This window comes from Anser brachyrhynchus, assembly GCF_964034855.1.
Source record: "Anser brachyrhynchus genome assembly, chromosome: 18".
In the NCBI taxonomy this organism is placed as follows: Eukaryota; Metazoa; Chordata; class Aves; order Anseriformes; family Anatidae; genus Anser; species Anser brachyrhynchus.
The window spans coordinates 184,741-209,613 of NC_137711.1; the positions used below are offsets into that span (position 1 = coordinate 184,741).

The 24,873-nt window shown below is 49.5% G+C and overlaps 4 protein-coding genes across 11 annotated transcripts; 2 read left to right on the top strand and 2 right to left on the bottom strand.

Annotated features, from left to right (window-relative positions):
- Positions 1 to 389: 389 nt before the first annotated feature.
- DCXR (dicarbonyl and L-xylulose reductase) lies at positions 390 to 4,266 on the top strand. Its single transcript, XM_080560335.1, has 8 exons — positions 390 to 726; positions 810 to 907; positions 1,041 to 1,195; positions 2,592 to 2,634; positions 2,944 to 3,043; positions 3,209 to 3,273; positions 3,368 to 3,485; positions 3,971 to 4,266. The coding sequence occupies exons 1-8, from the start codon at positions 405 to 407 to the stop codon at positions 4,072 to 4,074; spliced, it is 1,005 nt and encodes a 334-aa protein (XP_080416461.1). The 5' UTR covers positions 390 to 404; the 3' UTR covers positions 4,075 to 4,266.
- Positions 4,260 to 9,761, bottom strand: RAC3 (Rac family small GTPase 3). Of its 2 annotated transcripts, XM_080560338.1 has the most exons (6): positions 9,608 to 9,761; positions 7,198 to 7,269; positions 6,822 to 6,939; positions 6,149 to 6,211; positions 5,510 to 5,669; positions 4,260 to 5,392 (listed from the first exon to the last, which is right to left on the bottom strand). In XM_080560338.1, the coding sequence occupies exons 1-6, from the start codon at positions 9,640 to 9,642 to the stop codon at positions 5,262 to 5,264; spliced, it is 579 nt and encodes a 192-aa protein (XP_080416464.1). In that variant the 5' UTR covers positions 9,643 to 9,761; the 3' UTR covers positions 4,260 to 5,261. The 2 variants fall into 2 exon arrangements, with proteins under 2 accessions (XP_080416464.1, XP_080416465.1); XM_080560339.1 differs by lacking the exon at positions 7,198 to 7,269 and having other exon boundaries at positions 9,608 to 9,756.
- A 797-nt stretch (positions 9,762 to 10,558) lies between these two features.
- On the bottom strand, positions 10,559 to 23,154 carry LRRC45 (leucine rich repeat containing 45; the record flags this gene model as incomplete). Of its 6 annotated transcripts, none has more annotated exons than XM_080560278.1 (17): positions 10,559 to 11,941; positions 12,361 to 12,508; positions 12,603 to 12,776; positions 13,867 to 13,959; positions 14,558 to 14,650; positions 15,964 to 16,034; positions 16,541 to 16,652; positions 16,823 to 16,900; positions 17,198 to 17,333; positions 18,258 to 18,335; positions 18,449 to 18,507; positions 19,064 to 19,176; positions 19,865 to 19,993; positions 20,659 to 20,837; positions 21,178 to 21,248; positions 21,961 to 22,022; positions 22,923 to 23,154. In XM_080560278.1, 17 exons carry the CDS (start codon positions 23,152 to 23,154, stop codon positions 11,745 to 11,747), a joined length of 2,025 nt encoding a protein of 674 aa, XP_080416404.1. In that variant the 3' UTR covers positions 10,559 to 11,744. The 6 variants fall into 6 exon arrangements, with proteins under 6 accessions (XP_080416404.1, XP_080416405.1, XP_080416408.1 ...); XM_080560279.1 differs by having other exon boundaries at positions 10,559 to 11,984; XM_080560282.1 differs by lacking the exon at positions 22,923 to 23,154 and adding an exon at positions 22,532 to 22,840.
- On the top strand, positions 23,153 to 24,794 carry CENPX (centromere protein X; the record flags this gene model as incomplete). Of its 2 annotated transcripts, none has more annotated exons than XM_080560341.1 (5): positions 23,153 to 23,290; positions 23,384 to 23,435; positions 23,509 to 23,562; positions 23,837 to 23,922; positions 24,081 to 24,794. In XM_080560341.1, 5 exons carry the CDS (start codon positions 23,153 to 23,155, stop codon positions 24,093 to 24,095), a joined length of 345 nt encoding a protein of 114 aa, XP_080416467.1. In that variant the 3' UTR covers positions 24,096 to 24,794. The 2 variants fall into 2 exon arrangements, with proteins under 2 accessions (XP_080416467.1, XP_080416466.1); XM_080560340.1 differs by having other exon boundaries at positions 23,184 to 23,290; positions 23,834 to 23,922.
- Between the last annotated feature and the right edge of the window lie 79 nt (positions 24,795 to 24,873).

Below are 24,873 nucleotides of genomic sequence, written 5' to 3' on the forward strand. Positions count from 1 at the left end.
CTTGAAGTAAACTGGTCGTAGTAACTTACGGATGACCTCTTAACTAGCTTTAGACCATATTTCCATTGTACCTTGCAGTAAATGGATATTGCCATGTAGGTGCTGCATGAGAAATCCTATATGCCTCAACCAAGTGGGTCCTATATAATTATAGCTGGTTTTCTAGGCACTGACTATTAGACTAGGGCTGCCTACAACCTTTATCAGCAGCTTTAAGTGGACAAAGCGGGTCCTTTCATCATCTGATAAAAAGGTCTTCTGTGCTCTCACTGTGACGCTTTAGTTAGAATCGGAGGCAATAAACCTCAACTCTGTGCCTGTTGTCTGCTGGTTAGGCCCAGAAATGGCTCCTCGCTGTGCTCCTCGCTCCAGGGCAGTACGCCCTCCTTGCAGACGCCTTGGTTATGAGTCTGCCCGCTGCACGGCAGCGTGTGGAGCAGCGCCCGAGCAGGCTCAGCGGCTCCGGGAACGCTGGCTACCCGAGCCCGCGGTGCCCCGGCTCCGGCCCACGCGGCCAACCTTCAACCCCCGGCCGGGGAAACGGGGACTCGCGTGGCCCCAGAGCGGGGAGGGCGCTGCCGTGCGGCCCCGCCAGGCCGCGCCGCTTTCGGGCTCCGCCCGGCCCCCGGCCCGCCCCGGGCCCGCCCAGGTCGCAGCTGTACCGCAGCATGGAGCCGCACCTCAGCTTCCACGGCCGCCGGGCCCTGGTGACTGGGGCCGGCAAAGGTGGCCGGGGGCCTTGGGCCGGGCGGCGGGGGCCGGGCGGGGGCCGTGGGCTGACGCCGTGGGCTGACGCCGTCTCCCCGCAGGGATCGGACGCGCCGTGGCCGTGGCGCTGAGCAAGGCCGGGGCCCGCGTGACGGCGCTGAGCCGCACGGCGGCGGACCTGGAGAGCCTCGCCCGAGAGGTAGGGCCGGCCGCCGGCACCCCCGCGGGACCCCGCCCGCGAGCCCCCAGCCCTGTCCCGGGGCGGCGTCACCGCCACCCCGGCGCCCCCGGCCCACCCGCGACGACGCTGACCCGGGCCGCCCTCGCCGCAGTGCCCTGGCATCGAGCCCTTGTGCCTGGACCTGGCCGACTGGGACGCCACGGAGGCGGCCGTGGGCGCGGCGGGGCCCTTCGAGCTGCTGGTGAACAACGCGGCCGTGGCGGTGCTGCAGCCCTTCCTGGAGGTGACCCGGGCGGCCTTTGACCGGTGAGTGCCCCGGCCTCCCCAGCTCCGTGCCTGGACTGTGCGTCGGGCTAGAAAGGCAGAAAGGTGCTGTCTGCCGAGCCTTAGCAAAACAGCCAGCGTAAAGGACTGTGGCAAAACGTTCAAGATAGCGGTATCCCTTATGAAAGCAGCAGCTGCATGGGTACCAGTCAGGTGGGGCTGGGGGAGATGGAAGGGGTAAGAAGGAGAGAGGGACACGAGCAGGCCTCTAACATTCATTTTCACAGTGTTTTGTTGGCTGTTAGTGCTTTGGTCTGCTTTTTCTTGACTGTTTTACTAATTAAAAAAAAAAAAACCTTTCATACTCTTTTTAAACATTCAAAGGAAACTAAGAACAAAGGTTATTTCACACTGTTACTGAGTAGCCAGAACCTTGCAACATCACCTTCTAGATGGTACCCACACTTAACCCAGTCTGTGCAGGAGAAAAGAGCACCATTTGCTGGTAATCAAGCTCAGACCTTCCCAGAGCTTCTAATCTAGCCCCAGCTCAGTCACTACTAAATTGAAAGACAGTTGTTGATAAGACAATTTAGAAAGACAATTTAGACAATTTAGAAAGAGACAACAAAGCCAGCTAAAGGAGTATAAGAATAGTATCATAGAGTATCCGGAGTTGGAAGGGACCCACAAGGATCATCGAGTCCAACTCCTGGGTCCCAATGAAGGTACAAAAAAATGATCAAGATAGGAAATGAAATTTGCTTACTGCAGTGACTTTTTTTTTTCCCTCAAAAGAACCATAGTTCCAGATGTGTGTAAGCTTTAGGATACAGGCTACGCTGAGGCTACTTCCTTCTAAGATGGGTGTCATGCTTTGTCCGACATTATAGCTCCACATTTTCCATTTATAATATAGGCTTCATTTGTAACTGGACTGTAAAGTGCACAGATTCTACTTAGATCATTCTGTAGAACTAGCTGGTGAAAATCTGACCAAGGAAGGACTATATCACAAACAGAATAAAGGTTGCTTCTACCAATTTTATAGCAGATTCCCTATTTCAAAGTCTTGTGAAGATTTGATTGTCCTACGAAGAGCCACTGGCTGAGGCCCAGGGATCACTGTTTAAACTTTAATAGAACTGCTATATAATCTGCCAAAGAACAGAGTCCTGCTAGAAATGTGAGGATGCATGAGTGCACCTTCCCCTCTGCACAGGGGAAAAGGCCACTAACTAGCTTGCTTCCAGTGAATGGTTTATTGGTGAACACATGCCTAATTATTATTGGTATATCCATTCAGCTTGGCATCTCTATCAGTGTTCGAGTATCACCAGTCCTTCCAAGATACCAGCAGCATTTGTCCTCTCAAAACTATTCCTCTCTGGTCTGGGCAGCAACTACTGTGTAATTTTTAAATCTCATTTATCTGTAGGAGTCTTGATGTGAATCTTCGAGCTGTGCTTCACGTTTCCCAGGTGAGGATGAATTGTCACTTCAGTTGTCTCTAAGAACAGCAGCAACTAAGTTGTTCTCCATAGTGGAATCAAGCCCTGACAGGGGGAGGGCTAAGGGGACCATAATCCAACATTAACCCGACAGCTTGTGTGTACAATACCTTCACTCTCTTGCTTTGACCCTATCTCTTTCAAGTAGAAAGCAGTGAGGACTTCCTCTGGATGTTTTTGCTCTTTTGGCTACCCCCATAGCCCTTGAAGATTACTACTGAATGAAATAATGTTCTCTCCTGTTATGATTCTGGCATCTTTTTTTTTTTTTTCCTTCAGATTGTTGCTCGGCAGATGATTACACAGGGGATACCAGGTGCAATTGTAAATGTCTCTAGCCAGGCATCTCAGCGTGCCCTGCGGGATCATGCTGTTTATTGTAAGTGTGTGCAGCTCTAGTAGTGTTTATTTCATTTTTGACTAGCTGGAGACCCATAGCCACCAAGATGCTGGCTGCCAGCTCCGAGCAGAGTAAAATACCTCTCTGTGATCCAGACAAAACGCTATACACTTAAATGCCTCCCATTTTTCCCTTCTCTTGAAGGTTCCACAAAAAGTGCTTTGGATATGCTGAGCAAGGTAATGGCAATGGAACTGGGACCCCACAAGGTAGGATTATTTCTGAAAGAAAAGCGTGAAAGCTGAACGTGAGCATTTCTTCTCAGCGCAGTTTGGTTACATAGCGTGTTGCTCTTGGTCTCAGATTAGGGTGAACACTGTGAATCCCACAGTAGTTATGACGGACATGGGGAGAATTAACTGGAGTGATCCTCAGAAATCTGCTGCCATGATTAACCGGATTCCACTAGGAAAGTTTGCAGGTCAGTGTAGATCTGCTGCCAGGCTGAGGTCTTTCTCATATCCAGACCTTTCCCCTAATTGATATCACAGCCATAGGTACCTTGTTGTTTGTTTTGTTGTTTTTTTTTGTTTATTTGTTTGTTTTGAGCAAAGTCACGACTCTGGTGAGTGGCTGTGGTGGAATTTCTGAAGCATCTGACGAGGACATGGCAATCTTACCACCCCTGTTTTAGAGTCTTGTCTTTTAGGACAAGTGGAATGCCCTTACTCTATTGTTCTTGAATGTGACTGGTGGGGGGCATAGGTGCTTGCTGTGAACTAAGTTATGTCATTTGAGGACAACAAGGACTTGTGAATGTGTAGATCACACCAAGCACAGCTTGGAGGTTGGAGATATTTCCCTGCTCCAATTACTTGTAGAGGCCAAAGACATACTTTTTGGGATGCATGTTTCTCTAGTCCAATTTGAAAGGTGCACTGGATGTCCTCTATGTTTTGATTCCAGAGGTGGATGATGTGGTGAACAGCATTCTTTTCCTGCTCAGTGACAAGAGTGCTATGACAACTGGCAGCTCACTGATGGTTGATGGGGGATTTCTTGTTTCCTAAGATGACACCTGCATTTCACACCTGGCCTAATTTTCATACTAGTACTGCGTACATGTAAATGGGATAGAAAACATTGACAAAGACCCGGTGTTGCTGGACAAGAGGGACAGCAGGGCTGGAACTTGTATGAGAAGTGAGGCAAAAAGTTACCTTTAGGAGGCTGCTATATAATAAAGCTCACATACGCTGTCATGGAGAATGTTTATTGCACCAAATAAGGTTTTATCTTTGTCACTCTACATGATGATTAGAAACTGGATCTGTCTTTCTTCCAACCCTATTCCAACCCCTCCCACAATCCTTCAGAAGTTCTCCCTGTTCCATCCAAATCCACAGAGCCTGCCTGCACTTTCAGTGGGAAGGGAAAGAAGAAGTTAGCATACTCCTCGTTGCTTTCTTTGCTCTCTTTAGTAGAAAGGAAAAAAAAAAGGAAAAAAAAACAGAGGCAACAACCTCAGCCCTGCTCTGCAGAGACTGGATTGTACGGGGAGGCCCTGCTAAAGACTGATGGGGGGGGGGAGCAGCACCATGCTGTCCTAGGGTGTGCACACAAAGGCAAATACATTGATTGCACAGGGCTGTTTCACTCACTGAGTTTGGCTAGTATCCAATAAAGCACCTAATTATTAGTTTTTCAGCTTCACATTTCATTTACTTCAACCCTTTCAGGGTCTAGTTATGATTCCTTTAACAGTCTCAGGCACATATCTGCTAGAGCACCAATTTGTTGACTATTAGCCACAGTAGGCTGGGCAAGGAGACCCCACTACTCTCCTAGTTGTTCTTGTCATTCACTACCATTGATATCAGCTCCCTCCCCACTCTCACAAGGATCTTCAGCATGTGTTTCACCTGCAGATAAAAAAACAGGCGTTCCCAGCACAGGATGAATATGTCAAGCCCTTTCAGCTTTGAGCTCAGGAGAGCCAAAACAGCCTGTTGCCCCAAGGAGCTACCTTGCCTTCCCCATTGGACTTCCCTGGGGGCTGTATAGCCCTCAGCTAGTCTCCTGCCCCCGCTGCCCCTTCACATCAACATTGACGTTAAATCAAAGAGACATTTAAAAAACACTGACTTCGTACATGATGAAGGGCCCTACGCATCCCAGCCCCCTCCAGAAACACCCAGCTAATATGCAATCTGTCAGAGGACAACAACATGCTGAGCCAGCACCTAGGCCACAGCCCTCAGAACATGGTGCACTTTTTGCCAGGCTTCTTCACAGGTGGTGGGCAGAGCACAGCCCGGATGGCTTCGTCAAACACCGTCTTCAAGCCCCGCTGTGTCAGGGCAGAGCACTCAAGGTACTTTACCGACCCTAGGGGAAAGAGAGCTCCAGCTCAACCACTCCAGTGCTAGCAGGAGACAGTGTCCCTCACCCACTCCAAAACAAAAATCTCAATGCCATGGAGACCTGCCAGCACATCAGACTCACCGATCTCTCGAGCCATGGCCAGACCTTGGGGGTAGGTGATGGGAGCCAGTTTCTTATCACGTAATCTTTCAATGGTGTCCTTATCATCCCTCAAGTCCAGCTTGGTGCCCACAAGGATGATAGGTGTATTTGGGCAATGGTGTCGGACCTCAGGGTACCACTGAAACAGAGATGCGTGATGAGAAAAGTAGCTGTGGCAGTAGATGCAGCCATGAGAATGCATTTACTATTAGCAAGGGTTTTACTAATATCTGAGATGGTGTCAACACCTGAGCAGGATACTTCTGCCTACAACTCTGAATATGCTGTGCAGAAAGAGATCAGTGCAAATGTAATAATGAAGCCATGGAAACATGGAATCATGACAGATAGCACCAGCCAGCTCTGCATACACTGCAGAAAAACTGCATTTCTGTTTCTAGGACATGCCTCCTCTTTAAGAGACAGATTTGAAAAGGCAGAAACTTAGCCAATGAATAAAGAGAACACCCCATGTAAAAATTGCAGACTATGACCTTTGTTTCTCGAAACATGAGTGCTAGAAACAGGCTTGTAGGTGTCAGTCACAGTGCTGAGTGGAGCAGTGGATTTCACTGGTTCCTCCCTTCCACTGTTGCACCAAGAAGGAGAACACATTACCTTGGCTCTGACATTCTCAAAGGACGCTGGACTCACAAGTGAGAAGCAGATCAAGAAAACATCCTGTGGAGAAACAAAAGAGCCAGTTGTGTAGAAGAGAACAGGTAGAGATAATGGAGGAAGGGTAGAGAAGGGAGCCTTACAGAAGACAACCTCCTCCCACCAGCAAGGACTGTAGCTGTATGAAACCCTTTCCCATTAAGGTGGCTAAACTAATTCAGATTTTGGACATATGACTTCATTTTAATTTACAGTACTTGACTCTACATGTTCAGAGCCTGTGGCCACAAACACCTTAGTGTGAGTCTTCACCCTGATGGAGGGGCCATGTAGCAATTGCTACAGCCAGGGAAGCAGTATTAGCGCAGCCCAATGGTGGGCAGTGCCACCAAGAGAGAATGGGAATATGGAACGTGGCTCAGCTTTACAGCAGCTCCACACCATTCCTTACACCTGAGCATTTCTATGACATGCATAACTGTTCAAACACCATTGTGAAGTAGGAACTAGAATGTGACAATCACTTAGGAGAAATTCAGCTGTGAGCCTCCTTGAACAACAAGAATTATGGCTGAAGTTATAGGAACTTAAAGGAATGAAGCCTGGATGTCCTTGGGAGCCTCCCTTTCCTGAAGTGAGAACAGTTAGAAGCAAGTCCAAGCACAGCACTCACCGTCTGTGGATAGGAAAGCGGCCGCAGTCGGTCATAATCCTCTTGACCTGCTGTATCCCAGAGGCCTAAGTTCACTGGCTTTCCATCTACCATGACATTGGCAGAATAGTTATCAAACCTGCCAAGGAAGAATCCACATCAGTGACAATCTTGTTCTCACCCACATGCGACTTTAGATGAAATTCAAGGGGCAGTGAATCAGGAGGGGTCACTGTGCAACACAGTTCCAGTGGGAGTACTCTGCCCTCTTCACACACGCAGCCATATCACAGGCATACTCACATGTGCAGTTCATAGTCTCCTCACCCAGAAAACTAACTTTTGTACATGCACACATAAGGAGCAAAGAGTATCTGAAGCCCAGGCCATTACTCACACAGTGGGGATGTACTCTCCAGGAAAGGCATTTGTGGTGTAACTGATCAGCAAGCAGGTCTTCCCTACAGCTCTGCAGAGGATGAGAGTGACAAGCATAAAGAAAGGTACAGCAGAAAGCAGTGAAGCAGGAAAACTCACCCTTACCCCCACCCAAAAAAAGAGTTTAGGCAGAAAGTAAACATGTGAGGAAATGGAGCTGTAGCAGGCTAGAATTCCCTGTCAGGGACGAGGTCTGAACTCACCAGATGCATCCTGCCTCAGCATACATCTGACCCTGCTCTCTCCCACTCCTTTTCCCCACCTCTTCAGCCTCAACAAAACACCAAGAAAAAATTATTTGTTCCAGAAACCAAGAGGGGGAAAAAAAATAAGGTTCTGTGCTGGGCTTGCTATTGCTCAACATGTCCATAATAACCTAGCAAAATGGGTAAACAGTGAAATGAAAAAAAAGTGCAAAAACACACTGTTCAAACTCCTCAGACATAGGAATCGAATGTCAGTAAATATAAAGGGGGGAAAAATAAGTAGCCACAAAAAATAACAACAACAACAAAAACTTTAAAGTGACTACAATCAGTTTGGAAAGAGATTTTGGCATTGGCGTGGATCACTAAAAATATTGGCTCAGGGCTTTGATGAAGGCAGATGGCATTGGTCAATCCAGTGGTGGCAGCTGGCACAAGTTGGGCCTTGGTGACAATAGCGTTAGCATATGAACTTTAGTTATCCCTGTAGAATTAGAGAGAAGCTTATTTATAACAGAGGAGCAATGGGAGTGGAAATGACCTATTTATCACTGTATAAGTTGTGCGCTGTGGAGAGCCTTTCAGGGAAACTGATAGTGAATGCCAGTGACAGGGACAGCTGGTGGTTAGTGCTTGAGTGAACCTGAATAGCCAGCCAAGAACTGGGTATTCTCTACCCAATTCTCACAAAAGTGACGTGAGAGACTTGAAGAGAGAGCCTGCAGGGGACTGCACAATGGTGCACTGGGACGACACATAGCACAGCTAGAACCACTACACAAACTAACCCTGCTTTTCCCCTGGACCACATCTCCTCCCTAGAAGAACAGGGAGGTTGTGTAAAGAACAACTACACTGACCTGTCCAACTCTTCTCCTGAACTGACACCTTACCCACCACGCAGGGCAGTCACATCGTTTGTAGATCATGGATATGTGTGTCTTTTAAGTGGTTTGGTATCCGAGTTCATTTAGTCTCTGCGCTGTCAATTTGGTCTTAAAGAACACCACTGGTCTGCAAGCCTTTGAGTTGAAATCCATTTCCAGCATGCCCTACTCCCAGCTGTTACTGCCCTCTCCATCATAACGTTGTGCTGTTTTGGTGGGTGACTCTTTCTCCTACCGCTCTTTAGCCTCCTCAGGTTAGAAGCTGGAACACTTCACTCCAAATGCATATTTAAGGATGTGGCATGCAGGAGAGGGTGGAAAGACCAGTCCTTGCCTAAGACCAGTTCACATTTAGTACTCTGCATCTCAGCTCCATGCTTGCTATGGTGATCAGAAAATCATAGTATTAGGAATGAGGAAAAACGCACAGGACAAGCTAGGAAAAGTTACAAAGCACCATAAATCTACTGCACGCCTGCATCTGGAACGCAGATGCGTTCTCAGAAAAAGCCAAGAGAGAAGAGCAAGGATGGCAAGACACGTGGTGAAACCAGAAACGGCGATGTATTTCACCTCAGAACACAAACAACAGGAGATACGAGAAAAACCTATGAAAGTCGAAATTTTTTGGAAGGGGTACTTTGCAACAAATCACCCCTGTACGGTGAAAATAGTCCAACGGGGACCCCTGGCAGGACGCTGAGGAGGCGGCCTCGAGGCCCAGGCAGCGCAGGGTTTTGTTCCCCGGGCGGAGCGCCGCCAGACGCGGGGCCCGGCAGCGCCCGGACACCGAGGCTCAAGTTTGCGAACAGGAGGGACCGGGGCGCGCGGGGGCAGCGGCAGGGCCACGGCACCGGGACCCGACCTCCCGCCCGCCAGGACCCCAGCACCGCAGCGCGGCCACCGGGAGAGCGCCGGGGGCGGCGCCCGCGTGGCCTCCGCTCGCCGCGCGCCGCCGGGAGCCCCGGCCCCGGCCCCGGCCCCCGCCGCCGCCCCGCGCCTTTCTGTCGGCGCCGCGGCGACCCCAGGGGAGGGCGGCGGCGGGCGCGGCCTGACGGGTCCCGCCGCCGCCGCCCGGCCCGGAGCGGGGCCTCCCGCCCGCCGGGCCGCCGGGCCCGGGCCGCGGGGCGGGGCGGGGCCGGGCCGGGCCGGGCCCTCCCCCCCGCCCTCCCCTCCCGGCGGCGCCGCCGGCTTCGGGCCCGCTTTGTCCGGGGCCGCCCGGCTCGAGGCGCGGCCGGGCCGGCCCCGCCGCCGCCCGCGGCCGCCGCGCACTCACCCGTCGCCCACCACCACACACTTGATCGCCTGCATCTGCCCGCGATGGCGGCGCCGCCGCGACTCCGCCGCAGTGACAGCCCGCGGGGGCGGGGAGGCGGGGGGCGGGGCCTGCGGCGGGGGCGCGGCCTAGGGTGGGGGCGGGGCCGGGCCCGTTCGCCCCGCGGCGGCGCTGCGGGCCCCGCTGCAGCCTCAGGGCCGGGGCCGGGGCTCGGCCCCCGATCAGCGCCCGCCGCGAGGGGCTGCGCGGGAGGAAGGCGAAGGGCGCTGCCAGCGGCCCTCGTCCCGCCCCGCCTCCGGGCCACCCCCGCTCCTCCTCCTCCGGGCGGCGGCCACCGGCTGGCGGCGGCGCTCCCGGCCGTTACAGCAAACCCCCGGCGGGCAAGTCCCGCGCCCCCCGGCCGCTGGGGAGGCCGAGGGGTGCTGCTGACGGCCGCGGGGGGCGGTTGGCGCAGCCTCGGGTGAGGGTGTAGGATCAGGTCGCACTGTAGCTTGCATCACGGAATCGTAAAGGTTGGAAAAAGACCCCCGAGAGCTTCTGGTCCAACCCTCGTGCAGGCACGTTTAGATGTCACTGCCGTTTGCCTAGCGGTGGTGATGAACAAAAACACGGCAGCAAGAATCCTGAATAAGGATTACCTCTGGATTCCTCCATCTCTCCAACTACTCTGCCAAGAAAGCAGTAACTCGTTCAGAGGGGCCGCCTCTGGCTTTGCTCTTCCCTTACCTGCTGGTCTTATGGAGCCACCAAGGATCCACAGACGATTGCACTGCCAGCCCCTCCTCGTGACTGGGACATAGGTCCCAGCTTCTTTGCTTTTATCTTGGTACCAAACCTCAGCCTATAGACACTCAGCTTAATCACTTCATGCAGACAAACAGGATCTCTGAAAGTAACACAGCAGCAGGCCCCTCCGCATCAGTCAAATAACCATACTGTCATTGTCCAGTATTATGGAAAAATGCAAAAGCTCTTTATTAAAATAGCAAAGCAAAGCTGAATTATGACAAACAAACCACAAATACAGACCAATCGGTCCATACAAAGTTTCATTTTCCACTTGCCTCTGAAAGTATTAATTTCTCCCACCACAGACTCACTGAAGAATCAGGAGGCTCTCATTCTGGAGTCCTGACAGAGCTCTCCCCTTTCTCTGATTCAGACCCTCACATCCCTTCCCTTTCTGCTTGCCACCTGATGGACTTCTGTTGCCAGGAAAGGAAACACGTCCACACCCTGGTGAGTCAACCATCGCTCCTCTCTAGGGTAAGGCCCCAAAAGCAGCACTCAGTTCCAGGATCCTGAGAAGCCAGGAGGACAGTTTTGCCATTTCTCATAGTGGAATTAAATCTTGCTGCATTTTGGCCACAGGAACTCTAGTCAAGGGCTGCAGTTCATGAGGAAGAATACAGAACTCTCTCTTTCTATGTCAGTTGGTGTTGTAGAGGCTTGAACAATGTCCTAAACCCAGGAATCCAACACAGATATGGATTGCCACTGCACAGCAGTCCTCCACAGAGCTGTTCGTATATATAACAAAAACACCTGTACTGCCCATCACTACAGCCAGGGCCATGGAGCAGCAGGGTAAAAGAGACAAAGTGAGCCCTGTCAGCTGCTGCTTGCATCAGTAACCACTGGCTATAAAAAAGATCCACACTATCAGTAGCTTCTGGGTCCCATGGCTTAGAGTAAATGGCTCCCACATACAGGGAACTGTAAACACTGCTAGCAATCATTTACAAGGTTTCATTGTGAACAGACAGCCCTGGCATTCAGACAAGTGTTTCAGAATGACCACTTCTCAGGGAACATACAACCCAACTGGTAACAGGGTATGCTGACAGACTGGTGCTGTGTAAAAGAACCCAGAAATTGCTTCAAATGCTGTAGCAATGCAAGGGGAAGGACTCCAGATAAAACTCAGACCCACAAGCCTCTATATCCTAGCCTTGGCTGGTTCCTTCCTCCTTTCCTCTATGCTGTTGGGAGCAAGGTTTCTGAAAACCAAGAAGGGTTTTCAGTTTGCAAGCCTTCATCTCACCCCCAAAACTGTCCTGCTTAGAAAGAAGAAGCTGTACCTGAGTTGCTCATCCTCTTTCTGACAGCAGGTATCTGGATTCTTTAAGCCACACTTTCATTTCCTAGAACTGTGGGTTCTTAAGGGAGAGCCCTGCACATATGCCATGATGGCATTCTGCAACAAATTTGCTCGCTGGGCCTCTTCTTCCCTCATCCTGGAGATGTCAGCCTCTCTCATTCTCAGCTTCTCCAGCAACACAGAGATTTCACCTTCTTTGTCCAGCAGTGCCTCCCGGTGACTGCTTGATAAGACTGTGAAAGAAGAGCAGCATTGGTAGAGAAAGTTTGGGTGTCCCTAGAACAAACAGGAATAACAGATAGGCACAGCCAAAGACAACAGAAGCAGGAGTAATGAGTACATCAGACAAGCTGCAAGGCAACTTCAGCTGCAGGAGCCTATGGGAGAGGTTTTGCAAAGATGTTATACTTCACTGTGCAGGAAGTGCAAACATTTCGCTTGCTATGCAGCTTTAGACAGTTAATTTCTAAGTCTTGGTCTCTATACAATGAGGATAAGAATCCTTGCAAATACATGAGGATAGAGAGTAAAATTCATGGTTGTATTCAAAGACAGGAATCACCTCTGTCACTATCTGTAAGCATCGCTCAGTTCCAGGCCCACTCTAGGGTACTAACCATTAGCATTTGAAAAACATGAAGGGATGTATCACCTTTCAGCTGTCTCTCCAGGGCTGCAATCTTCTCTCTCAGCCCTTCCTGTGCTGTGCGTTCAGCCTGTAGGTGTCCAATCTGCTCCTGTAATTCCACTTTCACTTTATTCACTTCTGTCATTTTCTCCTGTTCCTTACTATTCAGGTCCTGACATACAAAGACAAATAAATGATTAACCATACAACTTCAGCAATTTGTTCTGCCCCTGTGGTGACCGTATCTCTGCTCCAGTCCAAATTACCTGCTGAAGTTCCTCTATCCGCCTTCTGAGTGCATCAGTGTGCAGGCTCAACTGACTGGCCTTGGCTTGAGCCTCACTAACCATTTGTTTTTGTTTAAGGCAGCAGTTCTGAGCTTCATCCCGTGATTCAGTCATCAGCCGCAGCTTCTCTTCTAGATGTTCTAGTCGTTGCTGCTGTAAGACACAAAGAAAAAAAGAAAATAAATCAATCCTATTTCATTCCTGTGAAGGGATACTCCCATCTTTGTTCCCGGCGCAGTGAACTCTTGGTTCAGTCAATTGGCCCTGAAGAACAAGCACAGGATGTATCCATAATAGATATAGCACATATCCCTTGCATTCCAGAGAGAAACCAAGCTACTTTCCGTTGACTTGAACCCTGCGCTTCCTGGGTTTTGAGGCTGTCTCCTCACCATTTTATCAGGTGTCCCTATTTTACTGTTCTCACCATACAGGGATGATATGTTGCAAAGTACCCCCCAAAAACCTCTTGATGTTTCACAGGTTTTTCTCATATCTCCTTTTGTTGTTTGTGTTCTAAGGGAAAGCATTTTGATGGAGATGCTGCAAAGCCCAGCTCACCGGCTGAGAAACAGAGGCATTTCCTTGTTAGAAGCACCAATAACACCTCTGGCATTCACACCTCCTCCATATCCTGAATGGCTCTGAAACAGCACTGTATGCAGCTAAGCAACTGTTGTGTCCCAACACAGAAACAAATGGCAGCTTTTATATGTTTTTAACTCTGTAAAGCATTTTCTTTTGTGCTGTTATGTATAAGTAAAAATCCTAATAATTTTTGGTGTATTTTCCTCATCCCTCATTCTCTTGTACAGTATTGACCTCACTGCCATTTCCACAAAGTTCAACTCTGCAGTGATATTTTTTATCCATCAGCAGTAGCCATCTGGGAAAATTCTTCTAAGTTTGGAGAAACAGAAACAGCACTTGAAAGCTGCTGTTAAACAGGATCTACACCTGGCTGCTAACTTCGAAAACTGGTAACTTAGATGAACTCTGCTATGACAACATCCACATAAATTCTGTTACTACTGGAAAGCACAGAGCAGGTGGGGACAGTGGTTACATTCTGGAGACAATTCAAAGCAGACTTTTCAGGATTCCTTCCTCAGAAATCAAACTATTATTAGGAGAGTGAAGCCCAGAGGAAGGAGCTACACTTACCAGCTTCCTAAGACAAAAACAGGCTAGGCAGCTAAATCCAATCCTTCCCACAGAGGCAGGGCCCACAAACAGTCCTTACCTCATCCAGCCGTGCCTGATTACGAACTTTTATTAACTCTTCCTCTGCATGTCCTCGCTCAGTGAGTGCAGCTGCTTTGACTTGGCTCAGCTCCTGCCACAGAAACATGAAAGATCATTCCATGTAGAAAAGCTGCATCACTGCAACACTGACCAGCAAACATTAGCAGCTTCCAGTTGCAGGCCACAAAGTGACACAACTTCCTCTCTCAGTCAGGGGCAGGGAAAACAAACCCAAATGACATACTTGCCCTGACACTGTCACCTAAATTCAGTGAAAACTTCAGTTATACGGGGGCAAGTAATAGGTGAAGCTTTCCAAAGACAAGGGAATGGGAGAGGGCAGCATTAGATCTGCCAGAACAAATCTGGAGAAACATGCTCCTTGGGACCCCACAGGAAACCCAAAGAGTTAAATCCTGAAGAGAATCTAACCATGTTCAAAGGAAACTTTATTTTTGTTCAGACAGAATCTACAAGTTCCTCCATGGAACCTTCTCCTTCCTTCATCCAAAACAGTAAAAATAATTTTAGCCAATAAACTGAATGCCCCAGTTGCTGTCTTCTGTTCCTCTCCAAAGCACATTACAGTCTTTACATAGGTCATCATTAGAAGATTCCACAAAACACCCATGGCAGCCTTCTCCTGCGCTACCTGAGCATTCCAGTGCTCCTAGAGCACCCATTCTCACCTCCTCCAGAGCTATCCTGATGGCCTCCAGCCTCTGGACCCTGTCTTGCAGAGAACGTTCACTGGCCTCCATGTGCTGTGTCATATGATCCACCTGCAAAGCATCAGAAACCACTTAAACAAGTGCCGGAAAAAACATTCACATCTCCAGGTATAACGGCATGGCCATTCAGCACGAAAAAGAACGTCCTCCCGTTGACCCAGCTACCATCGAAGAAAAACACCTCCCTCCCTTACAGAACTCCACTAAGAAACTACAATACGGACAGAATCATGGAATCATAGAATGGTTTGGGTTGAAAGGAAACCTTGAAGATCAAATTCCCCCCCATCATAGGCAGGGATATCTTTCACTAGATCAGGTTGCTCAAAGACCCATCCAACCCAACTTTGAACACTTTCAATGACAAGAGTATCCACAACATTTCTGGGCAACCTGTCCCAGTATCTTACCACCCTCATTGTGAAAATTTTCTTCCTAAAACGCAATAAAAATCAACCCTCTTTCAGTTTAAAACCATTGCCCCTTGTCCTGTCACTGGTGAAAAGCCTCTCTCCATCTTTCTTATAAGCCCCCTTTTTATATACTGCAAGGCCACAGTAAGATCTCGCTGGAGCCTTCTCTTCTCCAGGCTGGAAAACCCCAAGCTCTCTCAACCTTTCTTCATAGGAGACATGTTCCAGCTCTCCGACCATTTTCACTGCCCTCCTCTGGACCTGCTCTAACGGGTATGATCTAGCCTCTAGAAACCGGGAACCTTAGACAGAGATCCCTTTTAAGCCAAGTTTAACGAGAGGGAGTCTGAGTTCTCATCTTCAAGCGATACAAAACACCAGAGGTTCATTTTCAAGTTGTAGCGTAACTAATATCTACCTTCCCTATGTTTTCTCTTACAAGATTTCCAAACTTTCAGAGAAATCTACTGAGCTGATTTTATTTTTAAGGGATTTGACACCTCAATAAACAATCCAAACAGAGTTGATCACAGCCTCTTGTCCTCTCCACATTCAGACTGAATTCCCCTGAAACATGACAGAGAAGATGCTAGCAAGCTGAGCCCTCATAAATGTTGTTTGAATACAGCATGTATGTCTTAATTGCTCCAATAATGCATCTCTACTTCAGTAAGCATGACAAGATTGCTTATTCGCAATTACCACTATGCACAGCAAGACTGACACATGGACCAGTCTCCACACCTCTTCAGTAGTCACATACCGCTCTGGCTTATACTCTTGCTAACTGGCGGAATGCTCTGCTTGTAGCAATGGTCTATTATTCCCACAGAAACTCTGAATAGATTAATTTTAAGAGCAGTTGACAGCAAACAATGGTCTCCAGAGGCCACTGTATGTCAGGACCAAAGAGAGACCAAACTCAGGAAGCTACAGAAAGGCCATTCTTACCTCTTTTAACCGAAGTGATTCCATGTCTTCAAGACTTTGTTTTAATCTTCTCTTCTCCATTTCTAGGCGCTCTGAGGATTAAAACCAGGCAGATCATAGAATGGTTGGGGTTGAAAAGGACCTTAAATATCATCTAATTCCAAACCCCTTGCCATGGGCCGGGACACCTTCCACCAGACCAGATTGCTCTAAGCCCTGTCCAACCTGGACTTGAGCACCTCTAGGGATGGGGCATCCACAACTTCTCTGGGCAACCTGTTCCAGTGTCTCATCACTTCACTCATAATGAAGAATTTCTTCTTTACATCTAATCTAAATATACCCTCCTTTATTTTAAAACCATTACTCCTTGTCCCATCGATACACTCTGTCATAAAGAATCCCTCTCTTCAGCTTTCTTGTAGGGCCTCTTTGGGTACTGGAAGATCACAACCAGGGCATTCCAGCTAGGCAGGCAATACTTACACTGTATCACAAACTCTTCCACCCTTTCTCCTTGGCTAACTCGCACCACTGACTCACTGAAAGTAGCAACACCCCGTGGGTGCCCATGAGCTGTTTTTGCTCCTCCACTTACCCTCAGCCTGCACAGCCCGCAGCTTCAGCTCTGCTGTTGTGTCGGTCAAGTCTTGTTTCAGCTGGAATAACTGATCCTGCTGGACTTTGCACTTCTTCTCCAACTCATCCACCTAAAAGGAAATGACCACCACAAAAGAGTTTCTTCTCCTAGTAGCAAAGCAAACTGGCTGTACAGAACGACTAGCAAAGACACAAACATGAGTTAAAGCAGAAGACACATGCACAGCAGAGGCGAGCAATGCCCAGGTTCCACCTCTCAGCCTTGAACTTTCTTTCTTACCTGGTTTCTTAGAAGCAAGTTCTTCTCACTGCAAGCAGACAAGTCACGGAAAAGCTTCCCTTCCCGATCAGCACCTTCCTGCAAACAGCATAAAAATTAAAAAGAGCCTGTACAGCCCTTAATTCTTTGCACTGCAAACTTACCCTCAACCAACACCACAACCAATTAAATCCAACCTACCCCACAAACACCATGACTCCTCTCCATGCCTATAGCACTATCTAATTTACACAACGTTTGTCACAGCAGGTGTGACTAACCCACTTATAGTAAGAATGATGCTTGCCTATCCCAACCTGCATCCCCCAAATCTACACAAATGAGGTATGACCTAGAACCCTGCTCTCAAACCTAACTAGGAATTATCCAGCCCACCTGCTTTTGCTGCTGGAGCTCTGCAAAGTGGCGCTCAACCATGTTGGCTTGTTCCTGTTTCATGGCACTCAGAAGCTCTCCCAAATTGTGCACCTTCTGCTCAGACAGAGCCAGGGCAGCTTCAGTCATCTGCAGTCTATACAGAGAAATATTTTTCAGGACCCTTTCTAAGGGAGACACTTCCAATGAGCTCTCTAAACTACATGGTACAAGATGTTAACATGAATTTGGCACTGGATGAAATGGGGATGGCCAAATGAAGCAATTTTTGCCCCTGGGTAAAAGACACCATAGACCTTTGCACCCAGCAGCCTCTGCAAACACTGACCTGGGACTTTTCAGAGCCTGGTGTTCTGGTGCCCCATCCCATTTGCAATGAGATGTTTTCCCTGCCTGGACCCCTCCAGGATTTGCCCAGTCTCACAGAAGAATAAAGCTGGCTCTTTTATACCACTGCAAGATTATCTAATGTTAGGGATAGAATTTAAACCACGGGTAGTGAAAGTGAACGATTTACTCTCTACATTAGGGACATGTCCACTCTGATGCATGGCACAATGAAACTACCTTTAGCTGAACTGGCCAGTCTCATCAGTGTTTGAAGTCCAAACACTGTCATGCGCATATGGCTCTACACAGTCTAACACCACTCCTGGGCAGTTCCAGCTCGTTGCTCCTAAACACAGAATCTTGTTGGTCAGGTTCCTCCATGTCTGCAGTGGTTTCTCAGAGGACACTGTCAACTGACAGTGGAAGCAGGTATAGTCTCTTGCCAAGCTGTAAACCATGCAAGGAACATGTCCCCATCCCATCCCCACAATCCCTTTACTCTTTTCACTTTCTGTAATTCACTTGTACTTACAGCAATGCACTATGTTTTTACTTAAAAATCTAAAGGCCTGATCTGGCCATAATTTCTGGATATTACTGCAGAAATTATTAAGTGAAATACTAAGCCAGCCACTCTACAATATTAGCTAGCCTCTTTCTTAACAGCTCTCCTCAGCACTGCCTACACAGCATTGAGCACTGAGAAGATTAACGTTTTTCTCCTCCATACTTGGCTTTCAGTGAATTCATAATAGAGTGCTGTTCCTTCAGTGCTTCCTGCAGCTGGCTGACTCGTCCCGCAGATATCCTGCATTCGGGGAGGGAGAGAGAGGAAAAAAAATGTGGCTAATTTCTGTGAGGAAATGGGAAGGGCCCGATTCTGCTATCAAAAAGCAGAAAGCACTCAGAAATTCAACTCACCTGCCACTCCTGGCTATTTCTTCTCTCTGTTTGTCTATAGTATCCATCAAATCTAAGAACTGTGAACAAGGTGAGCATCAGTGAGAAAATGAACCTCATCAGCTTGAAGCACTTTTGTGTCTCAGCTTTCTCTTCCTAATGACAGCAGGAGACAGGTCAAGCCACTCTCTTGAAAGAAATCAAACTGGAGGTTTAAATGGTTCCTTAGCATGTCAGACTGAGGTCATTGGCTAGACTCTACACAATTAAGGGTGAGAAGGAAAACAGACTTCTATTTCTAGGTTTTCACTCCTTGGAAAATACCAAACCAGTTACGGCACAAGAACTGAGAGCACAAATATGAGTGAAAAAACACACTCAAATTCCTCCACAATCCAGACTGAATACGCTCAGCAGGGGATGTGTCAATACCTACACTGGCATGGATTTGATTCCTGAGCAACCTAGCTCAGAGGAAGAACCCTATTTACTAAACAATGCTGAGTACTGTTCGTAAAGATGTATGTGCAACTTCAGGTGCACTAAACCTGTCACTAAGTGGTTCATGGGGACTGTGAGGGAAAGTACTGGATTTCAGCCATCCAATTTGAATTGCTGACATATAAGACTGCTGACCTGCTTGGTCTTCTCATCCTTCAGATTCAAAATCTCCTTGCTGAGCATGCAAGCTCGGTTCTGGGTCTCACTGAGGATAGTCTGACGGTCTTGGTTGTGATCCAGGGCTTGTTCTGATGCAGAGAGAGCAGGAGAACATGCACATGTTACTATAGCAACAGAACAGCAAGCACTGCTGGAGGACCTAGTACTCAAAATGACAAAAAAAAAAGCAATCAAGCTTTTGGTGCTACCAAAAGCACCGGGACAGTGGCTCCTCTCAGGCAGGTCCATGTACAGAGACTGCTCTCACCTTACAGAGGCAAGGCCAGGGCATAATCAAAGAGACCAATGTGGGGTAATCCAACACCCCAGTCACAGGAGAACCAGTGACGAAGGACAAGCTGCATTAGCCATATCCAAACTTGTCTACTCAGGGGCAAACTTAAGCCCCAAGTTCTCCCATATTAACGTGGCATAGCAGTCTTTAATTCAATCCAAATTATTTTTTCCTCTTGCTGGTAAAAGTAACATCTCCAAACTGACTAGCTCTCATTAGAGGGCAAGAAGTAGCAATGTAGGGCACTGTGTATATGTTGTCGAGAAAAGGAGAGGAGAAGGGATAGCTCTCTTCTGGAGCAGCAAGCGCTCTATATCCCTCAAGTGCTACATCCCTCATGTGAGATAGGAGTTACTGATTCCTTCCCATGTGTTTAGGGACATGGCTTAGTGGACTTGGTAGCGTTAGCTTGATGGGTGGACTTGATGATCTTAAGGGTCTTTTCCAACCTAAATGATTCTACGATTCTAAGTCTTACTTACCCACAGCTTTCAGGATGTCACTGGGAACGTTGTTCCCAGCCAGCTCCAGCCTCTTCAGGGTCTTGTTGCTGCGCAGGCAGTTCAACAAAGCTCGGCCACCCAGAAGCCCAATATTGTTCCAACGCAAATCTATACAGAAAGCAAACTTTCAACCCAGTAGTCACACATCTGCTGAAAAATACAGGGCTCAGGAGAAGCCATGCTCCTTATACTTCTGCATGCAGTGCTAACTAATCCCATAAGGTCTCATCACATACATATATGACTACTACCTCCCTTTTCAAGATGAATGAAGGGGAGGGAAAATAATTGGCAAAGCAAGAATGAATCTTAAATGCAGGAAACCATCACAGTTCAACAGGTACACAAGTTTGTCCCTCAAAATTTCATCTCGTGAGCTTTCCTTCGACAACCACAATCTATGGATGAGAAAGAACCATCACCAAGAGCCACGTTTTCCTAAATGAAATTCTAGCAAAATTCCTTAGTAAGAACAAAGCCAGTGTAAGGTAAATTCCAGAGTCTGGCATGAGGCATGCCAACAGGATCTAGAAATGGGAATTAACCCATTGCGTCCTCCCAGAAAAACTGTTCTGCTCCAAGCACGCAATCTTCATCTGCAGTTTTGGTTCCAGAGATCCCAATTACAGTTCCCGCCCTGCAAAGCACTCTGGACTGACAGGAACTGGGAATGATTGCTGACTGGTTGGCAGGTATCAGGGCAGGCTGCAATGAGCCTGTGCACACACATGCATGTGCGTGCATGTAGGCAGACAAAAACTAGTCACTCTTACCCAGCTCCTGTAGGCTAGCATTTCGTTTCAGTGCCATGGCCAACTCTCCTGCCCCATGATGGTTGATCTGGTTATTGCGCAGATCTAGTCGCTGGAGAACGTTGTTTGCTCCCAGTCCCTGGCAGAAAAAGGAGAAGCCCTCCTCCCACACGCCCAGGCTGTTCCATTCCAAGATTAGGCTAGGGAAAAATCAAACAGGACAGGAGTCTACAAACTGACAGTTGCAAGAGCTTGAACAACACCCGGATCATAGTACTCATTCATACACCCAGCTCCCCTAACAGAAACTTAGTTTCAGAGAGCAGGGTGCTGCTAGAAACCTGCAGCCTCAGAAGGGGCTCCAGTTCTCGTTCCTTCACCTGAGCCATACTTCACAAGAAATGGAAAAGCATGACATTCCTCCTACCCCAAGAAATACATCTTCACCCCTCATTCTTTTCCAATTTTGTGTTCCATTTGGCAGGAATAATAGAAAGAGAGACAGATGCATTTTTTTTTTTTTTTTTTTTTTTTTTTTACCTCCTGATGGATTTGTTCTGCCTAAGAAGTTTTCCCAAAGCCTCAGCTCCCATGGTTCGCAGGTTATTTCCCTGAAACAAAAGTCCTGGGTGATCAGTAAATTACACACTGCCCCAGTCTAGCTATCCTATCAAGCAAGGTGTACACCACCAGGTGTACTCCAGCTGTAATACTGACTTCAGTCAGTCAAAGACGGCCTGTGTAGTATTTGTTTCATGTATCAGACAACCTTCTGGAAAGTGAAACACACCTGGAGGAACAGTGGATACAGTTGAGAAAGACAGGTCTGATGCAGTTTAGGACTGTAGATCCAATAGAACAGCTATGTGCTAGAGGAACGCAGACAGAAGGGCACTCTCGTTGCACAGCAATTATCACATCTGAAAGTGCTTGTTTAGTCCAAACCCTGGGCTAGCAGAAAGACACTAGCCAGCTGGATAAACTCTACAGAAGAACAAATTAACTAGTAACCCGCTGATTAACAGAGAAACCTGAGGAAAAGCCTACATCTGACCATGTAACAACTGACAAAAAATCTACAGTAATAACTTCCTATCACAAAAAGCGAATAAAAACAAAGATGAACTGTGAGGTAATTCTGGGAAGTTGTGATGCAGTGTTAGGGAGGCAAAGACTGAGTCCCAGGAAAACAAGAAATATACGGAACTACACATCTTGCAGAATAATCCTGCGCTCGAACTGTCTATTTTTTAACTCTGATTAAGCTTGTATTCCCCTTTCCTTCCCAATCTATTTGTCTTAATTTTAACCTAACGGACTCACCTTCAAATCCAAAGATTTGACTGTGGTGTTAGAACACAGACCATGCAACAGAAGTTTCACACCTGGGTAGGGGAAAAAAAAAAAAAAAAAGAGGCGGCAGCTCATTATTTGGTATGTATGTGCAACCCTCTGCCCTAGATAGAAAACATTCTTTACAACAGCTACTTCAGAAGCGGTTGCTACAACAAAACGTATCACTTAGCAAATGGCCAGTGTTGCTGCTGGGGAGGCAGGAGCCTGAACTTTCAGGGCAGTTTTTTATCTACCACCACAGAAAGAAGAATCTGGGTAGAGAACTGCATGTCACCCCATGGGCCTTCCTATCTCAGGCATGGAAACAGTCTGTGCCCAGACAGGCCACATGGACAAGGCACTTGCTCTCGCTGGCTTACTGAATTCCTGCTCACACAGTAGGGACCGAGCAGAGAATCGCCCCGTGGCTGACAGAACCCCTACCCAATGTGTCCTGGAATTAACGATCTAGCAGTTAAAGCTGACTAGCATCTGAAACTTCCTGAACTGGTAGCTACGTCCAATCCCTTCTATTCAAGTTAAACACCTGGAGACATACTCTCGAAGACAGAAGGAAAACGCTTCTGGCCAAAAAAAAGGGATTTGTGACCAGCTTCCAACAACGCTGTCACCTCACTGCCCAGTCACAGGCGGGGCAGATCCATTTGCTTGGAATAATTCGCTCTTCCCCAGCCGTGCTCCCTGCCGGCAGACGGGTCCAGGTCCACAGCTCCTCCTCTACCGCTGGTGGGCCCCCGACAGCCCGCGGGCTGCGGTGCAGCTCCCTAGCCGGGGGCACCCCCGCGATCGCGGCGGGCGGAGGAGAGCGGGCAGGGCCGCGGCCGCACGGACGGGCCGCACCCGGGAGCGGCCGCCGGGGCCCGCCCCGCCGCACGCTGCGGGCCGGCTCCCGCGCGGGGAGGGGGGAACGGCCGGGGCCCCGCGCCCACCTTCCTCGCTCAGGCCGCAGTCGCCGAGCGCCACCTCGGCGAAGGGCGCGGCGCCGGGCAGCAGCCGGCCCAGGGCGCCGCACGTCTCCAGCGAGAGGCTCTGCGCCGCCAGGTCCAGGCGGCCGCGGCCCGGCGCCTCGCCGAGCTCCCGCAGCCGCCGCAGCACGGCCTCCTGCGGCGCCGCGCCGCCGGCCGCGCACAGCCGCGCGTAGGCCCGCCGGAACTCCTCCATGGCCGCGGCGCGGCGCCACCACCCGCCGCCACCACCCGCCGCGGGGCCGCGCCCCGCCCCCCGCCGGCCGCACTTCCGCGGGGCGGGGCCGGCCGCGCGGGCCGCCATGGAGGAGCGGGACGGCGGCTTCAGGAAGGTACGGCGGGACCGGGCGGGACCGGGCGGGACCGGGCGGGGGCGGCCCCGCCCCGCGGCCCCGCGCCGCTCAGCGGCCGTTCTCTCCGCGCAGGAGACCGTGGACCGGCTGCTCCGCCTGCACTTCCGGGACGACAAGACGCGAGGTACGGGGGGCGCGGGGCGCGGCGCGGCCCCCCCGCCCCGCGCCCGCCTCCCGCTAGCGCCTTGTCGTTGCAGTTAACGGCGACGCTCTGCGGCTGACGGCGGAGCTGCTCAAGGTCTTCGTGCGAGGTGAGCGCGCAGCACTTGCTCCCGGCCCGCCCGCCCCGTGGCAGAGGCCCGTTACCGGCCCGAGGGGCCCCGCCCGCCCCCCGTTCGCTCCGGTGCCGCAGCGGAGGAGCCGCGTGCCCGCTGCCGCGCGGCGCTCCGGCTGCTGCCGAGCGGCCTCCAGGGGGCTGGCGGCTCGCCCTCCCGGAGCCCCAGCCTCTGACCCCTCATCGCAACCCCCCCCGCCGCCTGTAAGCCCCCCCCCAACGCCTCCGACCTTACGTTTGTACCGCAGAAGCAGCGGCACGAGCAGCGCGGCAGGCTCAAGCAGAGGACGTGGAAAAAGTGAACATTGAGCATGTAGAGAAAGTGCTGCCACAGCTGGTACGTAACTAGAACCCGAACTGCACGTTTACAGGATACGGACGTGGACTGAAGCTGCTTAATCCTCTTCCTTGTGGGAGGTGTAACAGTGAGCCATCAGCTGTGCTAAGTGGCTTGTTGATTAAAAAACTAAAGAAGCTGTTGCGCTTTCCTTACAGCTCCTAGATTTCTAGAGACCCCATGAAGCAAATGTGACGTGCCAGCTGCCAGCAGAAGATCCTGATCTGACAGTGAACATCTGCCTTAGTATACTCAGAGTCTAGCTCTAGGAAGAACAGCGTCATCACCTTCTTTCTCTGCCATACGGCTTCCATTTCCTCTCCTTTACCAAGCATGACAAAGCCCTAGGCAACTATGCTATCAGATGTTATTTTTAAAAAGAGGCTGCCCTACACAGTTTTGATAGACTGTAATTGGTTTCCATGTTGCTGCCTTACTCCGTGAACAGTAGCCCGTACTTAAGAGCATGGTAAAGTGCTGTTGCTTTCTCAGCTAATGTGAGAAACAGGTGCTGCTTCACAAGAGGAGATGTATGGAAAGACTTAATGGCTGGAAATGTCATCCAAACATCAGGCTCTCAACGCCTCAGCAGGCAGCTGTGGCAGAAACTTGAGGTTCAGCTCCAAGTCTGCCTAATGAATAGGTTGTTAACAGGAGCTCTGTTACAGGCTCCTGCCAAAAACAGGTATCTGATCTTTGTTTTATAAATAAACAGTGCCTGTCCCTCACTACTTTCCAGTATTTCTCCAGCACTGTGACATCAAAGAATGTTCAGAACCTTTTAACCATTTGATATTCTCCTCAGAAGCTGCTTCCACTCTGCTATAAATTTGTTCTCACAAAGAAACATCAATAAATCAAAACCAAGTCTCCCTCCCTTGTGCAGGCTCTTTGCTGTAATTAATCATCAAAAGTCAAGTTGCTTCAAAGACTTGCACAGTTTTACCCTCA

Excerpts from the sequence above, each read along its gene's own strand:
- DCXR (XM_080560335.1), top strand. The coding sequence starts at position 405 with ATGAGTCTGCCCGCTGCACGGCAGCGTGTGGAGCAGCGCCCGAGCAGG. Across the intron at positions 727-809 it reads GGTGACTGGGGCCGGCAAAG|GGATCGGACGCGCCGTGGCC; the intron begins GTGGCCGGGGGC and ends GTCTCCCCGCAG. Across the intron at positions 908-1,040 it reads TGGAGAGCCTCGCCCGAGAG|TGCCCTGGCATCGAGCCCTT; the intron begins GTAGGGCCGGCC and ends CCCTCGCCGCAG.
- RAC3 (XM_080560338.1), bottom strand. The coding sequence starts at position 9,642 with ATGCAGGCGATCAAGTGTGTGGTGGTGGGCGACGG. Across the intron at positions 7,270-9,607 it reads TGTGTGGTGGTGGGCGACGG|AGCTGTAGGGAAGACCTGCT; the intron begins GTGAGTGCGCGG and ends CATCCTCTGCAG. Across the intron at positions 5,670-6,148 it reads TTGAGAATGTCAGAGCCAAG|TGGTACCCTGAGGTCCGACA; the intron begins GTAATGTGTTCT and ends TCTCTGTTTCAG.